Below are 17,478 nucleotides of genomic sequence, written 5' to 3' on the forward strand. Positions count from 1 at the left end.
GGTCCTTTTAATTGATGTAAAGAAAAGAACTTTTAAGGATGTAATGATCTGAATACATTACTTTTTCCGCCAAATATTCGAACCTGCGCAAAACGGTAACAAATGTGGTCGTGATCGTCATCGAATCGGAGGAGCCCTACGTTGTGTTTTTCTTTTGGCGGAAAAAGGTTCGGAATGCAAACGGTGAGGGTTCCAGTTGGAAGACACAAAATATCTACTCGGGACGGTAGTGTAATTGGTTCAGATTTAACTTACAAATTTGAGAAATTGGATCGCTCTTCGCAAGGTGCGTTCGTTTCGAAAAACCAAACAAAAGTGACCTCCCCCTTCAACCACCCGCGCGAGAGACCGCTTCACCCCCGCTATATTTCCGCTTTTTCCGTTGCCAACTCCCCAGGATTACCAACCCCATCCTCTTAGTACCGAGCCTAGCCGCTATACGTTCACATTTGGTGCGCTCTCGTGGCGGTACCGAGAATTAAAATTTAAATTTTAAACTGGGCACGACCTGCTGTATAATAACCGGCCTGTTCATTTCATTAAAAAAGCATTGCGAAAATGTTTCCGAGAAAGAGCCCATTTTCACCGATGAGGGCGCACAGTACGGGCGCTTCTAAAAAATAAAAATGCGGAAAAATATGTTTAGACATGATCTTAGAGTTAAGATTGAGTACAGTAAGTTCATATTTTCTTTCTAAAACAGTACTGAACACACTTATATTTTTGATTTTGGATTTTAAATTCGAATGTCATTTGAACGAGAAAAACGTTCAGTGACAAAAACTTAAGATGAATAATATCCCCAAAAAGCGCCCGTACACTAGCGCTCTGCGGGGATCAGTCAAATTACACTTTTGAACAGGCCGGTTATAATACAGCAGGTCGTGAAACTGTGTCACTACAAGGATAATATAAAATATAATTTAAGTATACTTTTAAATTAAGTAAATAAACAATTACACACATAAAGGAATGAAGTGTTGTATATAGAAATATTAATTGTTATGTAGTTGACTTAACTTACAATTTTTCATTATGTTCCTAAAGTCTAATGTGTCTGAAATTCTCGATTTTACTGATGACAAAGTCAGATCGCTTCACTTTTGGTCGACATATTTCCCAAATAGTTTTTATTTTTATCAGAGTGGAAAATTACCTCTTTCTTCACTGTACGATTTGTAGCAGATACATACCTACAAACATTCGCAGTACCACATCAACATTGGAAAAAATAACAATAATATTTTTCCTTTATAATCTTTAACACGATTGTATTGAATTGATCAATACAATCATGTTAAATATTATAAAGGAAAAAAAAATCCTTTAGATATAATCTTTAACATGTTTGTATTGAACACTTTTTACATTTCCAAAGGCAATAATTATAATATTTTAATTGCACACATTTCTAAGAAAATTCTGAATCCAAATGTACTTTTTGCAACGATGTTGCAACAACATCTTCATTATTCATTCATTAAGAGCAAGAAAAATCATAAGCCATCTTAAATTTCTCGTTATGCATTCTTAGGTTTATTTAGCTCACAAACATGTACTTACCTATCTATTTTTTCACTAAACTCTGCTTTGTTCTTTGTCTTGCCATGTTAAAAAAATTAGTTCCGTAACTTAATCTTTGAGTTGACCCTGACAATGAAAAATTATACTTCTCGATTATTATTTATTTTAAGAGAATGAGCAGAAAATGGAACAAATTTCGTCATCTGTTGTGTTGCAGAATTTGCACGTGTAAACCAGAATGTTCTTTACATTTAGTCATTGGTCTGTGATGCAACATGCAATTTTTGACATCTAACGATAGTTTGTGGCGGGTCTGTAAAATCGTATAGACTTTATGTCAATCTTCTTACGTCCCACATTTGTAACAAATTTTGTAAAGCGTTCAATTGCAGTAAGTACCTTTGTTAATAATTTACTAAGTAATACAGGGTGTTTCTGAAATACGTGTGTTAATTTTAACCAGTGAAAGAACTCGCCAATTTATGAAACTTTTCTCTATAACATTTTGTAAAATTCGTAAAAGTATTCCAAGATTTTTTGCCCCACAATTTTTACCAAACGAGTCGTTTTGTGTGATTAAGTACAGGGATATTCTAAATGATTGTAGTCGAAGTAGGCCATGCCCATGTTATTACGTTTTTGCCGCTTTCATGTGAACTGTCAGTTATGTCGCTGTCACTGTCATTTTTTAGGTGAAAAGTGCGGTGATGAGGGTTTTATTTATTTTTGTTAAATTAACGATTGAATCCAGAAATATTGAATTGTTCTACAATCAATTTTAAAAATATTGAGTTGTTTTGCACCCAATTTAACACATCATTTTGATGATTTTTTTATATGGAGCAGCAACCATAAATTTTACATTCAGTTTTCACGCCTACTTCGACTACAATCATTCAGAATAACCCTGTAGTTTCTATTTTTTGTAACCATGAGAATCTAAATTTTGATTATTTATTTTTTCTATAACAATGGAACTTTTTAACAAAGCTCTGTTTCTATCACAACAGAAAATTTTCGCCCTTACCCATAGGCGGGTATACACTTTGATGGTTAATTTATTCCAAATTGTAAATCAATTTGTATTGCTTTTTCGTAAAAATGTTATAGAGAAAAGTTCCATGATTTGGCGCGTTCTTCCACTGGTTAAAATTAACGGCCGGTTTCATAATGTATTTTAAAAGCGGTTTTAAATTTAAAACCACCTTTAACTAAAAATTGTGTTTCATATTCATTAAAGGCGTCTTTAAATCCTTAAAACCCCCTTTAACTTTAAAAGCTCGTTGTCGGCCTTTTATCTCGTTAAAGGTGGATTTAAATGGGGAACATAACCTCAATTACATGACAAGTGACATTTCGCTAGGCTAGTGCATTGCCACAAATTGCTGTTTTTTTTTTTGTGAATTAGTAGGTACTTACCGAATAATTAAATCAACATTTCGGAAACTTATAGGTATTCAGAAAATAAAGATATTCCATGAATTCATTAGTTTTTATTGCTCAATTGTTTTCTTGCTAATTCAATCTAAGTCTAATAGGTAACAGTTTTTTCCTTTCATGTTCTTCTCTTTCCTCTCTTCTCTTTAAGTGTAGGATCTTATTTTATACAAGTTTTGTTTTAGATTTATAAAATTGCTCCTTCACTTGAAAGGTTGGATTTGGCATTTTTGGTCCCAATCTTTTATTAATCGGATGTTTTAATTTGGCGCTGCTCCACTAGCAAAATGTAAAATGCAGAATGTAAACAAAAATTAAAATACCTACTCGAAATACAATTCAAAGTCCGAGGGAAACAGTTGCGAGTTACCAAAACTTTCAAACGTTTACTGTAAAATTCCCTAGAATTCCCTAGGAAAATGACTACGTACACACGGTGAATGATTCGTTTTCGAACTAATGCAAATTTTAACTAATGTTTCGATAGTCCGTGTTTATGAAATGCAGTCTCCTTTATTTTAGATTTAAAGTCGCATTTACCTTAAAGGCGCATTTTATTAAAGGAGTCTTTAGGGTCGGATTATGAAACCGGCCGTAACACACGTATTTCAGAAACACTCTGTAAAATATAATAGCGGTTATAATGCCGGTTTCAGAAATCAAAATCAATTCGTCCTTAAGCAATATTTTCATACGATCCAATACACAATAATATAATTAGTAGGTATCCAATAAAAAATCACTTTTCGTTTTTTCCTTCAATTTTATTCACTTCAACACGAGAAACAAGATGAGTCCAAATCGATTCAAAGTTCTATTCTATTCGACTGCTCTTTTACCTCTTATACATTTTCATACCATTTTTAAAAACTCGCCGTTTCCGAAAAAAATTATTTCATTGATTGATTTCTTAATTTTTTTCAAGCAACACGGACGCTTCTGGCGCCCATAGGCAATTGCCTATGATGCCTAGTCGCAAAATCGGCACTGGTGCATAATAAAGCACAACATAAAAACAAAATAAACATTGTAATAATTGACAAATTTGTATTTTATTTTATAAATTAATTTTCCATATTTTTGAGTTTGGCAATTGGCCGCTTTTGGCGACACCCTCTTTTGCCTTGGCACTCTTAAGCTCTAGCCTATGTAGCCTTATTATGAGTAATCAATCCTCAGTTATAACCGAATTCATTCTAAACAAAAAAAACTGCATTTAAATACCTATAATGTATGTCAAGCAGCAAAGGGGAGCACGCTGACCGAGGGCGTATCATTATAACACCAGTGGTGCCTTCAACGTTTAATGTCCGACTAGTTTCGTATGTTTTTGGATTAACAATAATCTGATTAATTTATACCAATCAATCAAAAGTTGTTTGCAAATACATTAAACCTGGTCGCAACTGAGCATCAAAGAACTTATAACGCCCTAGAGCCTGTTATTTAAAGATAACGCCCTAGGGGATTATTTCTATAGTAACGTATCAGAAAACTGGGTCATTATCGTTCGATAACATTAAGTTGTTTTACAAAAATTTAACAGATAATAAAACTCAAACTAATAATGGTACACCAAATATAAACGAAATTAAAGAATTCTGGTCAAACATATGGTCAAATGAAGTTCAATTTAATAATCAGGCAGAATGGATTCCTCATTTAGAAAATGATATACCAGATAGTAATAATCGACATCATATTCAAATTAGCCTTGAAATTTTAGTTAAAAATATTAATAGTTCACATAATTGGAAATCCCCTGGAGGTGACCAAATTCATAACTTTTGGTTAAAAAAATTTACTTGTATTCATAAATGCTTACTTGATCACTTTAACGGATTTATTAGGGAACCTAACACATTTCCAGAGTTTTTGGCCCATGGTATAACATATCTGAAACCAAAAGATTCCGATACTAAAAATCCATCAAAATATAGGCCAATCACATGTCTGCCTACAATTTATAAAATTATGACATCTTGCATTAAAGTAATAATTTACGACCATTGTCAAAAATTAAATATACTTAATGAAGAACAAAAAGGTTGTGTTAAAGAGTGTTTTGGTTGTAAAGAACAACTCATAATAGATACGGTAATAATGGAACAAGCTAGAAAAAATAATAGAAATATTTATACCGCATTCATAGACTACAAAAAAGCCTATGATTCAGTACCACATTCATGGTTAATTAAAATTCTTAAAATTTATAAAATTAATTTGGATTTGATTAACTTTTTATCTCATGTTATGACATTTTGGAGAACTACTTTAAATTTATCAATAAACAATACTAAATTAAAATCCGAGCCTATTCAAATTAAACGGGGGATTTATCAAGGAGATTCTTTAAGTCCTTTATGGTTTTGTCTAGCCATTAATCCTTTGACAAATCTATTAAATAGCACTGGATATGGTTTCAATATTAGACTTAATAATACCACACTATCCAAATTAAATCACCTTCTCTATATGGATGACATAAAACTTTATGCATCAAAAAAGAATCACATTTTATCTTTACTAACAATAACTGAAAATTTCTCAAATGATATTGGGATGAGTTTTGGTATTGATAAGTGTAAAATGCAATCAATATGTCGCGGTCATTACGAACATTTAGAATATATAACTCAAGAAGGAGAAATCATTAAAAATTTAAATAAAGGAGAATTTTATAAATATTTAGGTATTAATCAATCAAATCATATTCAACATTCAATTATAAAAGAAAATTTAGAAAAGCAATTTTATTTAAGAATTAAATCTATTTTAAAATCAAAATTAAACGGTAATAATTTAATTAAAGCAGTTAATACATATGCTGTTCCATTACTGACCTATTCTTTCGGTGTTATAAAATGGTCCAAAACTAATTTACAGAACATAAACATTAAAACTAGAGTTCTTTTTACCAAATTTAGTAAACACCATCCTAAATCTGCTATTGAAAGATTTAATTTACCACGCGAAAACGGTGGTAGGGGTTTTTCAAATCTAGAAGTACTGCTAAAAAATCAAATTGCTTCACTAAAAAATTATTTCCTCAATAGAGCTCGTGATAACACCTTTTTTAATGCTTTGGTTTCAGCCGATAAAGGCTACACACCTTTAAATTTAAGTGATAATATAATTTCAGATATTGTTAAGCCAAATATACCTGACACTATAGCAAATATAAAACAGAAGTCTTTACATGGGAGATACTTTAAAGAACTGGAACAACCAGAAGTTAATATTCAGGCCTCTCATGCATGGCTTAAGAAATCAAATATTCACCCTGAGACGGAGGGTTTTATATTTGCAATACAAGATCGTGTTATAAATACAAGAAATTATAAAAAACACATATGCGGTTTACAATCGATAATTGATAAATGTAGGATTTGCGGAACTGAAGGGGAAACAATTGAACACATTATTTCTTCTTGCACCGTTTTGGCTCAAAGCGAATATAAAAAACGACACGATATATTCGCTAAAATTATACACATGAATTTAGCTGTTAAATTCAATTTATTAAAGAATACACAACCACATTATAGTTATACACCAGAAAGTTGTTTGGAAAATGACAGTTACAAGTTATATTTTGATAGAACAATTTTAACTGACATTCATATTAAGCATAACAGACCAGACATTATTATTTTAAATAAACAACAAAAGCAAGCATATCTTTTAGATATAGCTGTTCCAAATTCACATAATATAACACAGACATATAACACAAAAATTAATAAATATTTAGAGCTGTCCGTTGCTATGAGAAATCTTTGGTGTTTAGAAAAAATTTCGATTTTACCACTTGTAATTTCAGCAACGGGAATAGTACCGCAATCTCTTTTTAAAAATTTAAAAATTCTGGATTTAGATAACACATTGGTAGTTGAAATTCAAAAAGGTATATTATTATACTCATGTCACATCGTGAGGAAGTTCCTTAACATTGACACAGAACATAATACACAACAAAGTCAAAATGCGGAGGCAAGACGCCGGTAATTATGTTGATAAGCACTGCACTATTACTTGATAGTAATATCCGTAATAGTGTATGTACTCCGGCAAAATTGCCGTGCCGCCGGGTGGAGGTGGGATAGTTGAAGTCGAACATTATATTCAATTAATGTCCTATGGAACGCAAAATTGAAATAGGCTAGTCACCCAGATTGCAACAAGATATACCTTCATTTTTTCTGATGTGCAGACCAAAAAAAGACGACACAAACACCAACCCATAGCATTTATTAAAACCTGAAGTTGCAGAACTTTTTTAGTCTGCACATCACATGTGCATTGGGTTGCAGCGTTCCAATAATATTTGGAGACCCATTATGGGTCTGTCACAATAGTGTTAATGTTAGTGGTAATGTTATAATGTTAATGGAGATGGCAATGGTGATGTTAGTAGTCCAGTGTTCACAATAATGTTAACGGAATGTTACTCTTACAGCTGTCAACGTGGTGTGAACTGTCACTACGCCTGCGCGTGCGTGAAATTCTCGATAGTGATTGGTAGATGTTAACGAAGATGTTAAAGAACCAAACATTTTCTGGATCTCTTAACATCGTTTCTAACATTAACATCACCATCGCCATTATTGTGAACGGTTGAACGTTTCACCAATGTTCTGAAGATTAACATTCTGGCTAACACTAACATTAACATTACCATTAACACTATTGTGACAGATACATAAATGATCATACGGCCTTACATTTGTTCCTGACTGTACATAACTGATATTTTTCTAGCTCTGTAAAATTATGTTATGTGTTACGTTGTATGTTATAATATCGATCTGATGAATTCTTATTAAAAATTAAAAAATGTTTTTAAATCACATTAATATTAAAAAGAAAGTGATAAAAATCAGAAATCAATAGTAACAGTGCACGAACATTATTTCGCAAAGTTAAAATCTCTCTGATGCATTTGATTTTACATTAGTGTACGAAACAATGAAGAAACATTGTTCTTCAGCGGCAGCAATATTCGGATTTTTATTCTTGCTTTCGGGCACGATATTTTGTTTGTATTTGTTCCCAATAATCGAAAAACAATATCTCAATAACGTAAGACCAGATTTGATTTTATTCATATTCATAATGCTTGTATTTTGCAGCAAAATTTTGAAAACGGTTCCATTTTGTGGCAATCGTTTCTAAAACCTCAAAGTATAAACAAATTTAAAGTATATTTTTTCAATGTCATGAATCCGGAACGTGCCTACCAAGCAGAGAAACCCATCATCAAAGAAATCGGTCCATACGTGTATGAGTAGGGTTTATTATTTTTATTGTTATGAAAGTGTTTATTAGTGTTTTTTTTCCGAAGTCAACAGAAATTCAGGACAATAACAAGTTTTAACCGAAAAGAAAAGAAATTTGAATTCTTTGAAACAACTTACTATTTCTTCAATTCATCCGAATCCGGAGGTCGCAGTGAAGATGATATCGTGACGATTATTAACTACTTTCTTGTGGTATTTTAATATTTTTCTGCTTTGTAAACTAGTATGAACTTAACTGATTATTATTGTTTCAGGGAATCATAGATGATTTTAAAAGTGAAATAAAATTAGAACCCCTGTTGGCACAGTCAATATTAAGTAATGTGATTGATATTAAAAATGTTTTCATGACAGAAAAGGTCAAAGATATTTTGTTTGATGGCATCAGAATTGATTGTTCTAACATATGTCTGTATATTGTTACAGATTTTCAATAATGCACAAAGATTTTTTTTAGCTTGGTTTTGTACAAATTTCAGAGTGAAGCACATCCAACTTTTAAGACCTTTTGGTGATGATTTGAAATTTTCCATGTTTCATCACGTAGGTATTCACTAAAATATACATACATACATATATTGCAGTTTTGTAAAACCAAAATAAATTGCAGATGAACGGAACAAGAGTAGGTCCGTTCGAAGTTTATATAGGCTCTGACGAAAGGAAAGGGGACATACTGTCATATGAGGAAAAGACAACGTTAAAGATGTGGCGACAAAATGGCCAATGTCACATAATAAAAGGAACAAACTTGCAAATATTTCCTTCTTTAGCAGTACCAGTACCACGGATTTACATATTTTTTCACGAATTGTGCAGGTGTAAAATTCTTTATTTTTAACTTCATTCGGTTCTAATCATACTTTGCAATTATAAATTCATTATTTTTTCAAGGTCGATGTATTTTTCATTTGACAACTACAGAACCGTCCATGATATATTGTCCTACACGTATGTTGGTAAAAAGGATCCCTTCGATGTAACAAAAACGAATATGTGTTTTTGTAAAAGAGAGAAAATAAAGCAACAATCACTCTCTTGCAACTTTAAAGGCACCATGAATTTAAATCTTTGCAAGAACTTTTCTCTTATAGTGTCGTACCCACACTTTTATTTGGGTGATTCTAAATTGAGCCAATACACCCAAGGACTGACACCTATGAGAGAACTGCACGAATCTTTCATATCCTTGGAACCCGTAATTAAAACTCGAACATTGATTTTACAAAACAAAAGGATATATTTTATTGTAGAAAAGTGGAATCGCTTTGAGCTTTGCTATCAGATTTCAATACAATATTTATGTCAAACGTGTAGAAGAGATAAATATGTTGAGTAAGATCAGTGATGGAATGTTTCCAATACTGTGGACTGAAGAAGTATGGCTTTCAAGAAATTTGTATGTTTAAAGTATTTATTAATCTGTTTATAGATCTCACAGTCAGGTCCAGAGAAAATACAATTTTTCCAAAATGTCATGTATATTTTAAAAATACTGAATATTGGAAAATATTCTTCCGTCGTTCTTGGCGTTCTCGTTATGTTATTATCAGTGATGTTAGTGTTTTACCATAAAGTAAGAGCCGAGTTAAAAGAGAGAAGAAATAAAATTGTCTTTCGTCACTTTGATAAAAAGCACAAACAAACAAGGTTCAATACAAATTTGTATCCGCAGTTATTAAACAAAAACGTTAATGATCGATTTGTGGAAAGTAGTGGAATACGAATTTTAGTCTTAAAATATTGAAATATTTTTTTGTCTAAAGTAAATGAAATAACATATCAACTTTTTATTTAGTTATTTCTGAATAGTGAGAAATGTCCATGTTGGCTAATAAGTGAAGTAAAAATTTGACTGAATGGATTCCCTACAGTCGGTGTAAATTTTGCAGATACCTACTTAAAAAATGGATACAGAATTGAAAACAAAAACTAGGATACAGGTTTATAATATATTGTAGAAGGCTACTATAATTAAGAAAATAACCCCATAAGGTAAAAAACAATGATTCATCACATGGCCGCTTGGTGACCAGTTGCATAAGTTCTCTATACATAAAATACAAGAATTACCGTCTACGTTGTCAAACACCTCACACAGCTCTGCCATTTCCCAATTATAAAAAACACATGTTTTAGAAAGGTGGAATCCATATTCGTCAAAATCTGAATCGTTTAATCCAAACATTTGTTTAGAAAGCCTGAAAACATGTTTCTTTAATATCTGTTACATAAGGTTTGGCCAAGTGTTATCGCTTTATTGGTTATTTTTTAAAACTTCTGTTTGTAAAAACCCATTGCTATTTCTTTTCATTTTAATACATATATTTTTAATGACCTTAGACCATAACATAGCTTACCAATTTGTGTCTATAACTCTCAAATTACAACACCCGAAGTACTTTGTAGGCGGTGTTTTCCATATATTTTTTTCAGGTTCGTTTTCACAATCTGTTATTTCCGGCTTTTTGCAGTCTCCCTTGCAGTAATAACACTGTGTTACATTTGTTTCTTCTTTATGCGTACCTTCAAAATTTCAATTTACATGATCGTCTATAATAATCTTTAACATTACCTTTCAAATTACTAGGAAGCATAGAAAGAATAAAAAAACTTGAAAAAATGTTCAAATTCATGTTGGGACATCTAAAATAAATCAGTTTGATTACAGTGTGAATTTTAATATCCTAAATATGTTCCCCTACTTACCTTTTCATAATATTTTATGCAACTTTTATTTAACTTATTATAGTAAAAGTTGCAACTCACTAAAATTGATCCAATAATGGGAAAATAATAAAAATGTAATGTCAAAAACTTGCTATTTCAAAGTGTCATTTGCATTTGAAGTATATTCTTGAATTTTAAAACGTTCACCTACTTTGCAAAATTGAATAAAAATATTTTGCCCTTGTTATTGGCATTTTCACTGTGTGATTACCAGTGTTATGCCGCAAGATAAGAAGAGAGTTAAGTTAAGCACATACCTTTGCCATTTCCCAATCATAAAGAAACATGATTTGGAATCTTTATTTGCCAAAATCTGATTGAAATGGTCGAAAAACGGTGGTTTTTAAACATCCATATCTTTAAAACCACAACAGATGAAGGCAAGGTCCTTTTTTATTTGAAAGATACGTCTTTCCTCTAGGGTCCCATACTTTTCTTTTTTCGATTTCGTTATAAATAATAATAAAATAAATTGCAATTTGAGGACTATCCAGGAAGCTGTAACACTAAAACCTAATTCGAAATTAACAAAAAAAAGTATGGGGAAATTGAATTTTAAAGCGTTTGGTGCCATCACCGTGCTTCCAAAAAAATCACAGATCTTATTATACATACATAAACATACGTTGTACGTACTATTTTACCACTTAATTAACATTTGAATGTTTATTTGGGAGACGAAAATATCTAAAAGCTTAGTAATGAGATTTGCTGATTAACTATACCTACTGGCAGGTACTTACGCATTTCAGGTAAAAGTAGGCCAACTGAAAAGCCGTTTATTTCATTTCAAACATTTCAAATAATGCAACTCAATATACACGAAATCTGAAATTTTCATCAGGTAAACCCTACCCTTTTTCGCTAAAATCTATCACATAAGGTGAAGGTTTTGGTGAAAAGATTTCTTTATGTATTTAAAATACAGGGTATTTCACGAGTGATAATGAGCCCGACGGAAGTGAAAATGTAACCCACACTACATTTCCGAAAAAAGCTGGCAACTGAAATTAAAATGTCCGGCTTTTTTTGAAGATGTATTGTGGGTTGCATTTTTTATTCCGTCGGGTTCATTATCACTCGTGAAATACCCTGTATATAAAAAATCCACCTACTGTTTTTATTAGTTTCCAATGTAATCATTTAGCTGTAATCTGCTCCTATAATCCACAGCTAATATTGATAAAAGACAGATTTTATAAATCGTTCCACTTATCTATAATCGTAATCTTGCTCCGCAGCAATCAAATTAAGCTTTTATCGTTAAATCTTGTAACCCCGACATTACATTATTAGTCTCTTTGATGCATTCCCACCATAAGCTTAAATAAAATGAAACTGAATGCACCAACAATCTTGGCCGTTGTAGGTTTTTGTACGTTAGCTTTAGGTTTGCTTTGTTCAAATTTCATTTTTCCAAAACTGGGACAATATTTAATCGACAAAGAGACAGCCTTGCAAGAAGGAAATAAAGCTTTCGAATCGTGGAAGAAGATTCCATTTCCGTTCAAATTTAAAATTTATTTTTTCAATGTGACAAATGCGGACGACGTACAGACTGGCTCTTCACCAATTTTCAAAGAAATTGGACCTTACATATACGAGTAAAAACGTTGGCCTAACTAGATGAAAATTAAATGAATCAAGACAATTTTACAGCGAGTTTAGGGAACGAGAAATATTGTCGATCAATGAGGAAAATGACACCATCAGGTACACTCAGAGAAAGACTTATTTTTTTAATGAGGAAGAATCGGGGTGTAGATCGGACACTGATATTGTAACGATTATAAATACTGCCGTTGTGGTAAGTAACTCATTGAAAAGTGCACACGTTTTAGCAAGTATCAAATTTAGGGTATTGCGAATAAGATCAATAAAATAGCGCCGATGGCACTAACAATGATCAATGATGCCCTACCATTCCTGTATCCTGGCATCCAAAATATTTTTACCACAGATTCTGTTCGAAATATTTTGTTTGATGGTTTAAAAATGTCATGTGACTCGGAAGAAACTGGTATTGCCAAGATTCAGTTACTTTTAAAATTTTTTTACTAATTTTTTTACAGAAATGATTTGCGACAGCTTAAGTTCCAAAAGACCGCATACCATTCGAATGGCTGACAACAACCGAGACTATTTGGTTTCACTGTTTTACCATGTGAGTTGAGTTTTTTTTCTGATTTAGTAATTGCAACTTTTACTTAGCTCAATGGTACTGAAGATGGACCATACGAAATAGGACGCGGTTTTAAAAATACTGTTAAGGGTAAAGTGGTGTCATTTAAAGAAAATAGTATGCTGGAGCAATGGGGCGGTGACTCTTGCAACACAATCAAAGGAACAGATTTAACTGTAAATCCAAACTTAGGGGATCCGCCGAAAGACGTCGAGTTTTTTGCCTCAGATTTTTGTCGATCTTTCGTGGCAAGTTTTGATAAAGAAATGGACCACTTGGGGCTTCGTACTTATACTTTCAAGTCAGAAAATTTGTTCGTCAACAAGGAAAACTGTTTCTGTGGTAAGGAATCGGCTGATCACGAGGAGTTGCCTCTGTGTACTCCTGCTGGTACGATGGACATAACTCCATGTACCGGATCATCTGTTGTAATCTCGCAACCACATTTTCTCAACGCTGGAAAGTCATTACTTAAGTTCGCTCGGGGTTTGACACCTAATAAAAACAAACACGGAACATTCATAGCCATGGAACCGGTTAGCAACTTTTTTCTTGTTCTATAAAATAGTAATTGTATTTTTTATTCCAGAAAACTGGTTTAGCTTTAATAGTAAAATCTCGATTCCAAATGAATATATTTTTACAAAGGTATGAGGCAGTCGATTTACTGAGCAACGTCAGCGAAGGCGTCTTTCCTTTTATTTGGCTAGAAGAAGTATTGCAGTACCGTACCGAAATTCTTGTAATTGTAACTGTCTTGAAATTTTAGGGCGCTGAAGTTCCTGCAGAGATTATTGAGGAAATACGAAATAATTTCAGCAAACTTAAGATTTTCGATGTTTTAAAATATATCTTAATTGTTGTAGGTATTATATTAATGGGGTTTTCGGTGATTTTGGCAATGATCAAAGATAAAGTTTTCTGCTTTATTACCAATAAAAATTCGGTTTCGGTTAACAAAAATGATCAATTAGGAAAGTTTGATGTTTATTCTCACTTAAAAATGAATAACGCTTCTTTGGTAAATCCGTGGGAAAATAATGTCGCTCGACATGGTTGGAAAATTTCTGAGTAGAGTTTTCACAGATTAGCGTACATAAATTTATACAATGCCACCTAACAACGTGTGTTTAGAAAATAAAACATTGCGTAGAGCACTCTTATCAGTCACCATGTTGTCGCCTCTGTTGAGTAGGTACGTTTGGAACACTATTCACGTTTTGGAATAAAAATAAATATGTAGATACTAAATATGATATGATGATTGATTATTAGGTATACTGAAATAATAATTATCATAAAATTATACCAATAAATAAATTCATAACGAAAGCAATTTGTAGTTATTTTGTCAACCCCATTTAAAATGTTGATCTCACTTAAATATTTTCATTTTCGAACACCTAACAAAATCTAAGTTATAAATGCAGTTTTCTGTTTTTTTTTCTTAATATAAAATCAGTTTCTTGCAACAAAGAAAGTTTCAAAATTGAGCCTGTAGAATTTTTAATAAATAGAATTTTATATTAAAAAATATTAAATCAGTTATTCACTTAAAATAAAAAATAATTGATTAAACGGATGCGTTTACGTACTAGGCCTAAAAGTATTGAAGACCGAAACTTCAATGTCTGAAGGCGAACATTTCCAGATCTTACCATTTGGTTATATACAGGGTGGTCCCGATATAACCTGCCAAAAAAATTCTGGGTCATTAGAAGGATCTAACAAGTCCAAAAAACCCCTTTTCATTGGGTCCAAAATAATGGGGATAAATTAACCCCTATCCACACCCATTCGACGCTGCTGACCACAAAAATACGTACCTACTCAGGAAATAATTGTTGGTGTTTGTAAGGATGACAGTAACTAAGGAACATCGGTACCTGAATCGTTTATGACAAATCTCAAATCTGACAAACAAAATCAAATTAATGACATTTATTGAAAACGCTGTACACTGTGTGCGTTAATTCACCAGCTTATTCCCGTTTTTTTTTGCAACCAACTGTACCTTAATTTAATGCTAAGCAGGGGCTATATGCTAAGCATAAGCACTACGCCCTCCGACGGAGATTATTCATTCGTATTCACGTCACGTGATGTGCAATTTCTGCACGGATGTTGGCCTTCAGGTCTTGTAGGGTCCTTAGATGGTTGATATAAACGCGAGATTTCAAAAAAAACCCATAAACAAAATCGCAAGGGGCCAAATCTGGCGAGCGTGTTCTCTACTACAAATTGCCCCTTATTGAAGTGAAACTCCAGTTCTTCGTCTTGGCGCACTCCCGGTTTGTCTGAACGTAGTGATCCATGTAACAATTGATTTCTGGACAAGACAAACAGAATTTATTAGAGGTTATGCCCGTTTCACATTAGAGCACTTTCCGTTGTGTCAAAGAATGACCTTGACGACCAAAATTTATTGCTCATGACAGTATATGGAAATTATAACCTTCATAGAAACGCATTTTACCTGAACAATTATGGCAGTTTCCAAATTCAAATCAAAATCTAGCGTTTCGTGTTGTAATAATTTGTAATTTCATACAAACGTTTTTTTAAGCTACCCTGTTAATTGGTTTATCTGTGAGGCTAATCAATACTCTCGTGTCAAAAATGGATTACTCCCTAGAATTTGAACTTTTAGGGAAATAACGTTTTTCATGTTGTGTGTAACTAGAATTTTCAAAAGTTATTTTGAATGCCTAAGGTTGGTTACTTTGAATTGAGAGATTAAATCCAAATAAATATGCCGCCAGTAACCAAAATTGATTGTGAAACGAAAAATCATCTATCACTTAGCGAGAAATTAGTTATTTGCAACTGTTACAATTAATTTGCTGTCTTACATTTTTGGGATATCTTTTGTTTGTCACCAGAAACCACATAGCCTCCAACCTAACCAAATTTATGGCAACCTAGTAACGAATATCCCTAAATCCTAGGGAGTAATCCATTTTTGACACGAGAGTAATAATAATTAATGTACGGTCGGTGAACAAAAAAAAACTGGGACAAAAATGACAACTATTCAAATTCAAATTTGGCAAATTTGCACCGTTTAATTCAGGCTAAAATTAGTATATTAAAGTCAAAATTGTTGTTATCTACGTTTAAATAAAATTGCTAGTTAACAAAATGTTTCTGGAGTGAAAATAAAAAATTAATATTATGTTAATTATTTAGACTTGCTTGCATTAACTTCACAAATTTTGTGAAAACCAGACTGCCAACTCAAATCTAACTCTCAAACACTCCCCTAGGAACCAGGATCGAGTCTACTTTCTCTTATACTGGGTGCCCCAAAATTCGCGGAACAACGTAGTAGTACGTTGTTAAGTAGTCATTAAGAGATCAGGTAAAAATGTTTAAAAAAATCAATCTTCTTTTTTGTAGAAGATATGGACCTATTCGTTACACTAAATGTGGCAACATTTAAAAACATTCTATGCATCCCAATAGTCTGCAAATATTTAATTTTTGTTGTATCCATGGAAATGAGAGGGAAAAATCAAAGCCGTGTTGCCGTACGCTGTTTGAGGTAAAACGAACATAAAATTACTACTTGGAAATGCTGGAAATAATGGAGAAAATAATTGCAAACCTGATCAGTGATCACAATCGTTCAAAATTATTAGGCCACTGGCTAGTAAAAGACAAATAGTCAAAATCTTTTTTATTATTTAAAATAAATGAGATCAAAGCTGCACCTTTTGGGCCCCCATATCTTCAAATCTTAGAGGTATAGAATTTTTTAATTATTTTTCTCGTTATTTTCTAACATGAATTGACATTACCGTATTGAGTTGTTCCGCGAATTTTGGGGCACCCAGTATACCACTCTAATTCAGGCTTGCTAACAAATATATGCCGTTCACGATTATTTTAAACACGCAGGAGGCCGCGATATTTTTTTGTTAGATTGGCGTCAGGTCCTGTCATATGACGTTTCGTTTTTAAATATTCGCATTGTTGTCAATTCCGTCATTAATTTAGTTAATAAGAATTTACCCAGAACTGCCCTACAAATATGTATGTTTCATTTCAATTACAATTTTACGATTATTGTTCCTAATGCGTTCAATTATTTAAAAAGTGTAACAACTTGGGAATAGTGTTCGGTTGAATTATAACCTAAAATAGATTTATTAAGACAAATCACAATACTGCCAACTAAAATGTCAGATTTTCATAGATAGTCTGAATTTGAAATAATCGTGAATGGTTTATAGGTTAACTATGGTATAGTTTTCCCATTTATAATTTGGTTTTACTACCAGCCCTGTTGTAAGGGTGTTAAAT

General features: G+C 32.4%; 2 protein-coding genes and 1 long non-coding RNA gene across 3 annotated transcripts; 2 read left to right on the plus strand and 1 right to left on the minus strand.

Moving 5' to 3' along the window:
* Positions 1 to 44: 44 nt before the first annotated feature.
* On the plus strand, positions 45 to 10,207 carry LOC138133784 (sensory neuron membrane protein 2-like). Its single transcript, XM_069051735.1, has 9 exons — positions 45 to 286; positions 8,094 to 8,248; positions 8,306 to 8,453; positions 8,516 to 8,669; positions 8,719 to 8,804; positions 8,872 to 9,080; positions 9,156 to 9,459; positions 9,515 to 9,640; positions 9,694 to 10,207. The coding sequence occupies exons 2-9, from the start codon at positions 8,181 to 8,183 to the stop codon at positions 10,006 to 10,008; spliced, it is 1,410 nt and encodes a 469-aa protein (XP_068907836.1). The 5' UTR covers positions 45 to 286; positions 8,094 to 8,180; the 3' UTR covers positions 10,009 to 10,207.
* LOC138133790 (uncharacterized) lies at positions 10,200 to 11,114 on the minus strand. The gene is made up of 4 exons (XR_011160521.1): positions 10,971 to 11,114; positions 10,837 to 10,907; positions 10,622 to 10,787; positions 10,200 to 10,462 (listed from the first exon to the last, which is right to left on the minus strand). It is a non-coding gene; the product is annotated as an uncharacterized lncRNA (long non-coding RNA).
* Positions 11,115 to 12,030: 916 nt separating this feature from the next.
* LOC138133527 (sensory neuron membrane protein 2-like) lies at positions 12,031 to 14,475 on the plus strand. The gene is made up of 7 exons (XM_069051469.1): positions 12,031 to 12,595; positions 12,651 to 12,798; positions 12,849 to 13,011; positions 13,064 to 13,155; positions 13,203 to 13,709; positions 13,763 to 13,888; positions 13,943 to 14,475. Exons 1-7 carry the CDS (start codon positions 12,324 to 12,326, stop codon positions 14,246 to 14,248), a joined length of 1,614 nt encoding a protein of 537 aa, XP_068907570.1. The 5' UTR covers positions 12,031 to 12,323; the 3' UTR covers positions 14,249 to 14,475.
* Positions 14,476 to 17,478: the final 3,003 nt, after the last annotated feature.

The sequence above is a fragment of the Tenebrio molitor genome, chromosome 6 (genome assembly GCF_963966145.1).
Source record: "Tenebrio molitor chromosome 6, icTenMoli1.1, whole genome shotgun sequence".
NCBI lineage: Eukaryota > Metazoa > Arthropoda > Insecta > Coleoptera > Tenebrionidae > Tenebrio > Tenebrio molitor.